At 49.6% G+C, this 12,230-nt stretch overlaps 2 protein-coding genes across 3 annotated transcripts in view; both read left to right on the top strand.

Annotated features, from left to right (window-relative positions):
- Positions 1 to 4,990, top strand: part of TMEM219 (transmembrane protein 219) — a 17,787-nt gene extending 12,797 nt beyond the window's left edge. The window contains exons 4-6 of the mRNA XM_010837299.1: positions 1,459 to 1,688; positions 3,703 to 3,869; positions 4,888 to 4,990. Coding sequence (XP_010835601.1) covers positions 1,459 to 1,688; positions 3,703 to 3,837 — 365 coding nt within the window. The 3' untranslated portion in view covers positions 3,838 to 3,869; positions 4,888 to 4,990. The remainder of the gene's footprint in view (positions 1 to 1,458; positions 1,689 to 3,702; positions 3,870 to 4,887) is intronic.
- Positions 4,991 to 5,646: 656 nt separating this feature from the next.
- The window catches only part of TAOK2 (TAO kinase 2), an 18,515-nt gene continuing 11,931 nt past the window's right edge, over positions 5,647 to 12,230 (top strand). The window contains exons 1-8 of one of the 2 annotated variants that reach the window (XM_010837296.1): positions 5,647 to 6,457; positions 9,449 to 9,615; positions 9,798 to 9,869; positions 9,967 to 10,068; positions 10,778 to 10,823; positions 10,954 to 11,050; positions 11,208 to 11,321; positions 11,428 to 11,519. In XM_010837296.1, coding sequence (XP_010835598.1) covers positions 9,484 to 9,615; positions 9,798 to 9,869; positions 9,967 to 10,068; positions 10,778 to 10,823; positions 10,954 to 11,050; positions 11,208 to 11,321; positions 11,428 to 11,519 — 655 coding nt within the window. In that variant the 5' untranslated portion in view covers positions 5,647 to 6,457; positions 9,449 to 9,483. The remainder of the gene's footprint in view (positions 6,458 to 9,448; positions 9,616 to 9,797; positions 9,870 to 9,966; positions 10,069 to 10,777; positions 10,824 to 10,953; positions 11,051 to 11,207; positions 11,322 to 11,427; positions 11,520 to 12,230) is intronic. The other variant, XM_010837297.1, reaches the window with a different exon arrangement.

Here is a 12,230-nt window from a genome sequence, read left to right as displayed (position 1 = left end):
TGATGCTAAAGCTGAAACTCCAATACTTTGGCCACCTGATGTGAAGAGCTGACTCATTGGAAAAGACCCTGATGCTGGGAGGGACTGGGGGCAGGAGGAGAAGGGGACGACAGAGGATGAGATGGCTAGATGGCATCATCAACTCGATGGACATGAGTCTGGGTGAACTCTGGGAGTTGGTGATGCACAGGGAGGCCTAGCGTGCTGCAATTCATGGGGTCGCAAAGGGTGGGACACGACTGAGCGACTGAACTGAACTGAAATTGCTTACAGAGTTTTGCTGTTTTCTGTCAAACCTCAACATGAATCAGCCATAGATATACATATATCCCCTCCCTTTTGAAGCTCCTTCCCACTCCTACCTGATTTTTAAAAATTAATTTCTTTGGCCACCTCCAGTCTTAGTTTCAGCATGAGGACTCTTAACAGTGGTGTGAGGGCTTAGTTGCTCTGCAGCATGTGGGCTCTTAATTCCCTGACTGGGGATTGAACCTGCATCCCTTGCATTAGAAAGGTAGATTCTGAACCAGTGAACCACCAGGGAAGTTCCTGGAATTACCTGATTGTTTTAATTTGCTTTCTCCTGATTGCTAGTGAAGCTGAGCAATTTTCGTACAGGTTTATTGGCCATTTTCATGTATTCTCTGAATTTCCTATTCATATCCTTTAGTTATTTTTCTTTCAAGATATTTATCTTATGATTTTTTTAAGATCTTTATACATTCTGGATAGTAAACACTTTTGCCAATTAAATATGCCATAGGTATTTTCAGTCATTCTGTTACTTTCTTCTTTTTTTAAAACTTACCTTTCATTGTGCGGAAGCCTTTAATTCTTACGAAATTTATTGCTCTTGTCCTCAGGCTTTTAAGTTTTGTGTCTTTTTTTGGAAGGCCTTTGTTTCCCACTTTAAAATGAGAAAATATTCTTCTCTGTTTTCTTTTAATACTTACTTAGGTTTTTTTTTTGGTTTTAGTTTATTTACAAAAGCTCTTTAATACATCTGGACTTTATAGTGTCAGGTAACAGTCTAACTTTTTTTCCAAATGGAAATTGTCCCAGGGCCATTGACTGAGTAGGCCATTCTTTTTCTACTAATTTGAAATGAGATGTGAACTTTTTAATGGATTTGGGTACCTAGTAGAAAACTTTCTTCAGAAGAACAAACTAGTTTATAGAAATAGATAGCAGCAGTGTGTATCTATCTCAGTTTTACTGCAGCCTTCTGAGAACTGGTATGACCATTTATTGATTGTGAGCTAACTTAAATTTTGTTTATATTGGTATGCAGTTGTTTTCATTTCTCAGTGACATAAATGATGGTATTAAAGGACTTTCTTGAATACAATCAATACCAAAATACCTGGTACTGTAGGAAGCCTACAGAAATGAATAGATGTCTAAAGATGGATACCTCCCAGAATTTTCTTAACATCTCCTCCCCTGTGCCTCTCATAGGATCTTTTGCAAGAGAGCTGGTCCTCGTTACGGCCAGGGTGACCACAGAAAGGACCCCAGGAACCTGCCTGTATTTTAGTGCTATTCCAGAAATCCTGCCCTCCAGCCAGCCACCGATACCCTGCTCAGAGGAGGGAGCAGGAAATGCCACCCTGAGCCCTAGAATGTCTGAGGAGTGTGTCGGTGTCTGGAGCCACGAAGGTCTTGTGCTCACCAAGTTGCTCACCTCGGTAAGAGCCTCAGTAAACTTTGTCGGGCTTTCATAAACTGCCGTGCTGACTGCTGTGTTGTGAAGGCCCCTGGAGGTAGCTTTACCAAGGGGGAAAAGCACAGGCTTTATAATCTTGCCGCAGAGGCTGTGTGACCTTGAGCAAGCATGTGGACCTTTCAGAACCTCAGCTTCCTCATCTGTAAAATAGCAAACATGATACTATCTCCTCCTCCTCCTACTACTACTAAGTCGCTTCAGTCATGTCCGACTCTGTGCGACCCCATAGATGGCAGCCCATCAGGCTCCACCGACCCTGGGATTCTCCAAGCAAGAACACTGGAGTGGGTTGTCATTTCCTTCTCCAATGCATGAAAGTGAAAAGTGAAAGTGAAGTCACTCAGTCGTGTCTGACTCTTAGCGACCCCATGAACTGCAGCCTACCAGGCTCCTCCGTCCATGGGATTTTCCAGGCAAGAGTACTGGAGTGGGGTGCCATTGCCTTCTCCGGATACTATCTCCTAGTACTAACAAATAAGGATGAATGAGAATGAATGTAAAGTGCCTAGTACAATGCCTGGTACATAATAGATTGGATAAATGTTAGCTATTACTATTAACAGTTGTCTTTAGATACAATAAAACATGATTTTAATCTCAAAGGAGTTCAGAAGCAGTAATAAAAGGCAGAATGGGCTAATTGCTATCGGAGAGATGTGAGCAAAGTGTTATTCAAACAGAGTGAGGACCAATTAACTCTTAACTTGCACATTTATGGGGAGTGCTTCACCAAGAAGGTGGCACTTAAGAAAGGGAATTGTTTACAGTAGTTTATAATGTACAAAGTGTTTTCAGGTTCATTATCTTATTTGATCTTAAAATAGCCTTTTGAGGTAGCTGTTATTATCCCATTTTACAGATGAGGAAACAGAGGGAGTGAATTGCCCCAGGCCATACAACTGGTTAAGTTGGCAGAGCCAGGATTGAAACCTGCAGTGTCTGACTTCCAAGTCTGAGGCTCATTCTGCCCTGTCAGGGTGATCCTTGCAGAATGAGGAAGACTTGGGCCAGGAATGCCATAGAGGGGGTTCGGGAGAGGGGAGGGAGACACGTTCCAGGCAAAGGGATTAGGATGAGCACAGGCCTGAGGATTGAAAAGTGTTCAGTGTTCGGGGGCACTCCACGATGAGGGCTTAGAAATGACTTAGGGGAAGAGGCAAAGAGATGCAGGGGCCAGGTCATGATGTACCGTGATGCCTGGCTAAGATGCTATGATTTGGTAACTGCAGGTCACAGGATTCCCTGGTGCTGGGTGGACAAGACTGGCTAAGCGGAGGAGAGAGACAGTTAGGAGGCTGCTGCATACACTTCCCTCAGATTTGTAAAGACCCTGGTGAGGAACATGACCTGGGAGCTTGGAATCCAGAGGTCTTGGTTTCCAGACCTGGCCCTGCTTACACATTTCAAAACATAGACAGTAGTGAACTTCCCTGTCTCTTGGCATCATTACAGTATTCAACTTAATGTTTGAGAAAGAAAGTAGACAAGTGTTAAATTCTATAAAAATAGAGGGCTTTCCTGGTGGCTCAGTGGCAAAGAATCCACCTGCCAATGCAGGAGACACGGGTTCGATCCCTGGACCGGGAGGATCGCACATGCCATGGAGCAGCTCAGCCCCTGTGCCACAACTACTGAGCCCACGTGCTGCAACTGTTGAAGCCCTCATGCCTAAGAGCCTGTGTTCTACAGCAGGAGAAGCCACCTCAATGACAAGCCCTCACGCCACAACTAGAGTAGCCCCCACTCTCTGCAACTAGAGAAAAGCCCACGCAGTCACAAAGACCTAGCACAGCCAAAAATAAATAAAAATAATGTTTTCCCTTTAGTTGTTCCCTGGATATGGAGATCCTTTTCCCCCATGAAGGCTCTCTCTATAGCCCTTGGGCTGGGGGCGTCTAAGATGTCTTCTTCCCCAGGGAAGATCCTCCACAGACCCTCTCCATCATTCCTCCTCCCCTCTCCATCCCCACTCCTAGGAGGAGCTGACTCTGTGTGGCTCTCGGCTGCTGGTTTTGGGCTTCTTCCTGATTCTGTTCTGTGGCCTCTGCTGTCTCACTGCTGCATGCTTCCATCCGCGCCGGGAGTCCCATTGGTCTAGAACCCGGCTCTGAGGGCTCTGGCCTAGTTCCTGTCTTGTTCTCAGGTAAGGTTCTTTGACTCAGTCCTGTAGGAATAGGGGATGAGGTGGGGGTGGCAGTTCTGAGACAGAGCCATTCCTAAACAATACGGTTTGGTTTTACTTATTTCTGTACTCTATACAGATGGAATCATACACATTCTTCTGTGACTGACTTCTTTCAGTTAATACTCTGACTTTAAGATTCATAGCTGTAGTTCATGTCCAAGCTTTTTGGCAACAGTGGTGAATTAAGAGGGTTGAAATTTGATGATGTGCCCTGGATATAAATCCTATTTGTCTTGCTTTTTTCATGAAATTCTGATGCCAGTTTTATGATGTAAATTTTGTGAAATTCATCTTGAGCTGCTCAAAAGGATTGATGATGCCCATTTACTAGACACATGCTATGTGCCCAAGTACTTCACATGCACCTTCTCTTTTACATTAGCCATCATTGCATTTAGAAAAAGTTCTGCCAACAGGATCTTTGGAGGGACACAGCCCCCAAAGTGAGGGTGGGACATATTGGCTGGCTAGTTAGTGTGCTCGCTCATTAAGGTAAAAAAATTCTGTAAAAAAAAAATCTTATCTTTTCAGGTGAGTCTCGTATATAATTTGAGAGTCATTTTATTGTGTACCTAGCTCTTAAACTATTTTCAGCTTCGGCTGGCTGCTGTGCCCTAGGAAGTCCCTGTGGGAGAACAGGAAACAGCCCAGGCCCAAGGAAGAGCGCTAACCAGAGGATCGACCTTTACGATCAACTTTGCTTATCTTGCTTAGGGCTAGGCCTGACTACTGCAGCCAACTACTTGGGTTGGGAAAAGGTGAAACCCTCTCAGCCTTTCTTAGACCTGAGCAGATTGGAAAAGGAAGGCTTTCTGGCTCCTGGCAGGTCCTGGGGTCCAGAGGCCATCTCACTTGGAATAAATGCCTGTGCTTATCTCTAGTTGTCACTTCCTCTGCTCCTTCCTCAATTTCTGCAACCATCCCAGAGCTTCCTCCAAGGGCCCTCTGACCTGTCGTCTTTTTTCTTTCTTTCCAGGTGTGGATCAACTTCTTGGGACTTGATTCTGAGTTGGAAGAGATGTTACAAAAAGTGGAGAGCTGGAATGTGGGAGGAAATAAAAGGCTTTTTTGCTCAGTGTTTTCCGGGGTGTTGATTGGGGGTTGGATTGAGGTGGGAATTTTAGGGTAGGAAGGCTAGGGAGGTTTGGGGTATTTTTCCTTGTTGACTCTTTAGGTTAGGGAACAGGTTTAAGGCATAGATGACTGCAGTTTTTGAGTGTGGTCGCGGAAATGGATTGACATAAATGCAGTGTGACCTTGTGCAGGTCATCCTCAGTCTCCTGATGGGATTTGAGTTTTCCTAGCAAAGATTCCTCGAACTTGGGAGCCCACGCCCAGGCTGGATAGTTACTAACCAGGACAGTCCGTTTTCCCGCCTTTCCCGCGCCCAGCGGCAGTCTTCCCTTACCCCTCCCAACCTCTACCCTGCACGCAGGCGCAGATCACGGCTTCTCATTTCCTTCCACCCGCGCCCCCTCAAAGCTTCCCCTAGCAACAAGCTCGGGCTCCGCGCAAAGGCGGGGCGAACGCATGCGCCGCATCTCTTTCCACCACCAGTTGTCGGACAGCGCGCTGGTCTCCTCCCTCTCTTAAGACTAACCCTTCTCCCCGCCTCTTCCCACCCAGGGTCCGCGTGGCGGGGCGCGCGCGCACTCTGGCTGGGCTGCTGCCCAGCTCTCTGGCAGCAGCGGTAAGGGAAGAGGGGCGGGGCTGTTTCCTTTGGGGCCCCGCCCCCCTTGGCCCGGCGTCCTTACCGCGCTTGCGCGCTCCCGCCCGGTCTCCATCTTGGAATTGGGAGGAAGAGGGAGAGGGAGACCGGGACGAGACCAGGGCTGTGGTGCGGAGAGAGGCTGAGACTGAGAAGAGGAGAGGGAGAGAGGGCACGGGGACCGCCCTTCGCTACAATCTTTCAGCTATCCTCGGGAGAGAGAAGGGGAAAGGGAGGGGGCTGGGGCGGGAGTGGGGGCTGTCACCCTCGGACCCCGGCGTGAGAGGGGCCGTGCGGTCGGACGTCCTCGGGTAGGCCCCCTGTCGGTGGCCGAAGACCTGGGGCTCAGTCCCCTGGTCCCGAATTTCCGGGCTTGACCCCACGCTTCTCAGATATCCGGGTATCAGCCCCTGAGATTCCAGATATCCGGGACTCGGGTCCCAACCTCTCTAAACCTGGGGCTCTGTTTCATAGGATTTCAAAAATCTGGGGTTCAGGACCCCGTGCGCACCAGTGTCCAGGGGTCATTCCCCACGAATTCAAATATCAGATTCAGCCTCCCCCCGTTCACATATCTGGGGTTCAGACCCCACAATCAGAAATCCGGGATTCAGCAACTGTCGCCCTCGAGGAGGAGGACTGGACCGCGAGGTCAGATCAGGTTGTCACCCCCTCCCCTCCAGGGGAGGCTTCCCGGGCCCGCCCCTCAGGAAGAGCGAAAGGCGAGGAAGAGGTGGCGAGGGGAAAGGTCTCCTTGCCCCTCTCCCTGCTTGGCAGAGCCGCTGGAGGACCCCAGGAGGAAGCGGAAGCGCTGGGGCACCACAGTGACCCCTACCAGGTGAGACACGGGGTGCAGGGGCGCGGGTCCCTGTATCTAGATTGAGAAGAAAGGGTGCTTCTTCCTGGGAAGCTGGGCCTGGGTAGACTCTCTGCTCAGGATGGGGAAGCCAGCTGAGCCAGTGGTCAGCCTCTGGCTAGTCTTGGCTTCTGCTGCCACCTTCTTCCCCTTTCTCTTCCCCTCCTTACATCTAGTTGATGGGGGACCTCAGATGACAGGGTCTGTCATGTCACCCGGGGTCACGCCCTACAGTCCTTGAGCTAATCAGATGGGTTTGCACCCTTCTGGTCATCTCCTTGTTCACTTTGCCCCTCACAGCTACTCCTTCATGATTGTAACTCTCTTTCCTTTGGGGTGTTAATTCCCAGACCTCTGCTCCCCGTGGTGGGTCTGCTTATCTGTTCTTTAGGCTTGGTCTGGTTGGGTTTCTTGTCCTTTCAAGGAAGTGTATGTGTACATTTGTGTTTGGGGGTTCTTGGCAGTATTTCCCCTCACCTATTGTTACGTTCCAACCTCTTGCTGTGATGGTATAAGTAATCTCATTTGTCGTAAGATTTATCATTTACAAAGTGCTTTTTAGGTCCATTCTCTCATGTGATCTCTCCTCCCATTCATGTGGTGGGGGGCTGTTTTATTGCTGTCTTCCCATTTTACAGTTGAGCATATTGAGGCCCAGAGAGGTTGCCCAAGGTCACACAGTGGCAGAATCAGGATTTCAACTCAGGTCCTTGATCAAGTCTTGCTCCTGCTCCATACCTGTCTCTTGTCATCTCTTTTCTTCCATTCCTAGATTTAGCCAGGGGTCCAGAGTAGAATGGGTTGGGGTGAGATTGAAGAATGGGAGGGAGGAGAGCTTCCTTTTTAGGAGGGCTCTTCTCAGAACCTTTCCTGATGGGAGATTCTGGCTCCTGCCTTCTGCCTCATGGATTTGTCTCTACTGTGACCTTCATCTTTACCCTGATCCCCGTCTTTGGCCTGGGTTCCTAAGAGGACTGTGTCTTCCGACAAATGATAGTGATGTCTCTTAACAGTTAAAGCCAAGCTGCCAGGGGGTAGAATGATCCCCAAAGTATTTAAGCCTTGTGGTGATGACTCTGGAGGCAGGGAAGGAAAAATCCATATGCTGAGTGTCTGCATAATGTTCCTAAGTATGAGATCTCATTAAAAATTTCACAACAGCTCCACACTGTAATCCATTTTACTGAAGAGAAGACCAAGTGTTAAGGAACTTACTCAAAGCCCTGTTGCTGTCCTCTGTGGATGAAATGCATTGGTAGTGTAGCTTAGGGTCGACAGGCTTGGGTTTCCTCGTCTATAGCATGGAGGTAACATTGTCATTTTAGAAGGTAGTTACGATTTAGCACAAACCTTGGTAATCACTCAGATGTTTGTAATTTGAGGAAGAGGCCCCTTGTGGTGTTTGCTGGCATTTCTTATATGTGACCTGGGGTCCTCGGTTGGCATTCTTGGCTGGGTGCTGGTAAAGAGGTCAAGAAGATTTCTTTGGCAAGTTGTGAGCACCTGCCTTTGTGTGTGGGTGTGTGGTGGGGGTGAGGGGTGCTTGGCAGGGTTGCTGGCAGGAGAATGGAGAACAGGGCCTGGGAGCTGCTTGGGGCTGGGCTGAGGGCAGTCAATCAATCTCCCAGGCTATTCTGAGCCCTCTGCACCCTGGGGGCCCACCAGAGAGTCGGGCTTACTTCTTGCCCTCCAGCTTCCAGTTGGGCCGAGGAGACAAAATTAACAACACAACAGGAAACAATGCACAACAGAATATAATTACATGTTAAATTGTTAGGTGCTTTTAAGGAGCTAGAACTCTGCCCTGGGAGTCCAGTGCCACTGAAAACTCCTTTGTACCTAAATTCCAACAAGTGCTTATCCAGGCGCCTAGCCTGGAATCCCCTGGGGGGTGGGGGTCTTGACTGATGCATTGCTGGAGTTTTCAGTATTTTTCTGACTGTGGGCTCTAGAAGCTCTCCCCAAGAGCTGAGGTGGTCAGGGGAGGCTTTCTGCAGGAGGGAACCGAGCTTGGTGTGAGTTTTTGAGAGAGTAAATGAGTACACAGACCTGACTGGAGAGAAGAGCCTGTTCGCTGGCCTTGGAGAAGTCTTTCCTTTCTATGCCTGAGCGATCTCATCTGTGAAATGGTGATAACGATCCTTCCCATCTTCTTCTATAGGGCTGTTAAAGTAGATAGGGGTAATAGTAACACCTCATAGGGTTGTGGTGAGGATTGAATGAGATAATGCACAGAAGGTGCTTACTACACATGCTCAGTACATGTTCTTTGTGCCGCCAATGTCCTGTACGTGTGTGATGGGTATGCCATCGGACTGGACAAGTAAGGCAGCCCAGATTGCAAGCCCACAGAGCCAGATGCCATTTCTCTCTGTCCTCCCATTCTGGATCTCCTGCCTGCCACAGCATCCCTGGCCCTTTTTGAGCGCGAGCCTCCTGGCCCCTCTGGGCCAGTACCCACTTGTAACAATGGCCGGATTTCCACTGCCTCCGGCCTGGCTGTTTCCTGCTCTCTTCCAGGGTGTGAGAGGTTGAGGGAGGAGGGGGCCTCCACGCCAAGGGGAATGGGAAGGTGCCTGGAAATATTTGGGGCATGGGACTTGTGGGACAGGACACTTGGGGACATGGGGCTCTAGCTGGGAGGCAGAATCTTTCTTCTTGAGGGGAGATTTAGGGGTTCTGGGGAAATGAAACTTGTTGAGGGCTGAGAGTGTTGATGAGGATGCTGAACTCCCAGTCTTCCTGCAGTTTTAGGGACTCCAGGGACCCAGCCCCCCGTACTCTGGTTGCCAGGGCAACTTCATTATATTTTTTTTTTTGGAGCTTTGATGTTGTTCCTAATCTCCCCCTGCCCTTCCTTAGTAGTGCCTCCCCCTCATCAGAACTAGGGGAGAAAGCAGAAACTTGAGGGGCTAGCTCCTTTCTCTCTCTGAGGGCCTGGTCTTTGTTCTAAGGGTCCCTTCTCTTCGCCAGGTCAAGCCCCACTCTCAGGGCCCCCAGGGGCCACCATGCCAGCTGGGGGCCGGGCCGGGAGCCTGAAGGACCCCGATGTGGCTGAGCTTTTCTTCAAGGATGACCCAGAAAAGCTCTTTTCTGACCTCCGTGAGATTGGCCATGGCAGCTTTGGAGCTGTGTACTTTGTGAGTTAAAGCTTGGGAGGGTGGGATAGGGACTGTCTCCCCACTGTGGACCTCCAAACAGCCCTGTATGCTCCTCTTCTCCACCACACCAGTCTTTCCTGCCCTCTCCTACTGGGCCAGCAAGTCTTCTTGCTGCCTAATGCTTTCTGGGGACCTTTACTACCTTCTGGTCTGGTCCTCAGGCCCGGGATGTCCGGAATAGTGAGGTGGTGGCCATCAAGAAGATGTCCTACAGTGGAAAGCAGTCAAATGAGGTAGGTTGAGCTTGACAGACTGGGTAGGATGCCGAGGACCCCAGTCTTAAGATACAGGCTAAGTAAAGCTCTCCTCCCCTTTCTTACCTTCTCTCAGAAATGGCAGGACATCATCAAGGAGGTGCGGTTCCTACAGAAGCTTCGGCATCCCAATACCATTCAGTACCGGGGCTGTTACCTGAGGGAGCACACAGCTTGGGTGAGCTAGCCCCCGACTCTGCCCTCATCATCTTTGCCAGTGCTCAGGCCTGTCCTTATCCTGGTCTAGTCTCCGAGGTGGGCCCTGTTCAGGGTGTTGTCATGCAGATCTTGGGAGGGAGGAAATTTCTCCCAACCTTTTTAGTCCTCAAACAAACTCATAAGTTATATTATTCATCCAGAAGGAGAGGCTGAAGAGTGACGTAGCCTGTTAGCAGTTGAAGTGGGGCACATGGACTGGAGGAGCAGGAGATTGAATGATGGGATTCAGCTGCTGGTGGTAGTGACGTCTTGGGCTCTTTCTAAAGGAAAGGAAAGTGAAATGGCCCAGTCGTCTCCAACTTTTTGCAACCCCATAGACTGTAGCCTACCAGGCTCCTCTGTCCATGGGATTTTCCAGGCAGTAGTACTGGAGTGGATTGCCATTTCCTTCTCCAGGGGATCTTCCCAACCCAGGGCTTGAACCCAGGTCTCCCGCATTGTAGACAGATGCTTTACCGTCTGAGCCACCAGTGAAGTCAAGGTCCTAACTCCAGGGACTTCCCCCACCTTTTTGTTTTCTCGGTTGTTCTTTCTCCCTGTTATTGCCCTGGGGGGCGTTGCTTGAGTAGTGGCTAGGCAAGGAAGCCCTCTGTTTTGGATCTCTCCCCGAGCGAGCTAGGCCAGGGGTGGCCACGTCTGCTGATCTCTGACCCTTGACCCTTCTATAGCTGGTGATGGAGTATTGCCTGGGTTCAGCTTCTGACCTTCTGGAAGGTAAGTGATTCTTTGGCCAACAAGTGGGAGAAGGGAGAAGAGCAGAGAAGCTGTAGGGGATGGGTAAAGGGGAAGTAGTTCCAGCCCCACCCTGGACTCCCTCATTTGATGGTTTTCCCTTACTCCCCAGTGCACAAGAAGCCCCTTCAGGAGGTGGAGATTGCAGCTGTGACCCACGGGGCCCTTCAGGGCCTGGCTTATCTGCACTCCCACAACATGATCCATAGGTACAAGCAGCACTGGTGATGGCTGGGAGGGAGCTGGTGTTCTGTGTACCACCCCTCCTTCTGCTGGGCTGTAGTCTTCTTGGCCAAAGCCCCTGCCCAAAGCCCCTGCCCAACCTTCTGAGATGCATGTCTTACCCCTGTGCTTTGCCTTCGGCAGGGATGTGAAGGCTGGAAACATCCTGCTGTCAGAGCCAGGCTTGGTGAAACTGGGGGACTTCGGCTCTGCATCCATCATGGCACCTGCCAACTCCTTTGTGGGCACCCCGTACTGGTGAGTGGGAGTGGTGGTGAATGGAGAGAGCTCCCGGGATGTTGGGAGCAGGAGTTGGCAGGGTCTGGGCGGGTGATTAGCCTCTCTCTCCTGACCATTCTCCCAGGATGGCTCCAGAAGTGATCCTGGCGATGGATGAGGGGCAGTACGATGGCAAGGTGGATGTCTGGTCCTTAGGCATAACCTGCATCGAGCTGGGTAAGGACATTTGTCTCTCTGCTCCTTTACCCTCTTCTCTCCATTCCTTTCTCTTTTTCTTACTTTATCCCTACACTGTCCCATCCTCTGAGGCTTCCAGGCACCTGTCCATTTTGAGGACCCTTAATTCCCAGTACAAGCAGCTGTCAAACCCTGCCATTTCTTAGGCCAGAAGATTTCATAGCATTCATCTTTTTCTGTCCACTACTCTAGTTCTAAGTCTTTTTTTTGAGTGCCCACTTGTGTGCCATGCACTGTGCTAGTAGATTCTGAGGGTATAGCAGTGAATGAGGTTCCTGCTTTCTTGGAATTCAAATTCAAGTGGGGTAAGTAGGTATTTTTTCTCTCTATGTGAAAAAAGCTGAATGGAAATGATATAGTAACAGTACAACCAGAAAACAAGGGACTTGACCTAGTTAGGGGCTGAAGAAGATCTTCTTATAGCAGAGATGTCTAAACAGAACCACACAACAAATAATAGGTAACTGTTGGAAGGCTTGTAGAGAAAAGCATTACAGACACAGAATGAGGAGCAGGCCTGGGGAACTAAGACTAGCTTTAGTTAGTAGCAAAGAGCAGTGAGTGATAAGGCCCAAGAGTTCAGTTCAGTGAGTTCATGAAGTCTTGAAGCCATGTTGAGGTTCTCTTTTCTGCCAGCCAATGCTATTGCAACAACTGTTTTAGGGAGAAAATGTTTGTAAGCACCCCGCC

Source organism: Bison bison, unplaced genomic scaffold (genome assembly GCF_000754665.1).
Source record: "Bison bison bison isolate TAMUID 2011002044 unplaced genomic scaffold, Bison_UMD1.0 scf7180017864072, whole genome shotgun sequence".
In the NCBI taxonomy this organism is placed as follows: domain Eukaryota; kingdom Metazoa; phylum Chordata; class Mammalia; order Artiodactyla; family Bovidae; genus Bison; species Bison bison.
The sequence above is the reverse complement of the archived record's forward strand: the minus strand, read 5'-3'. Positions and strand labels throughout refer to the sequence as shown.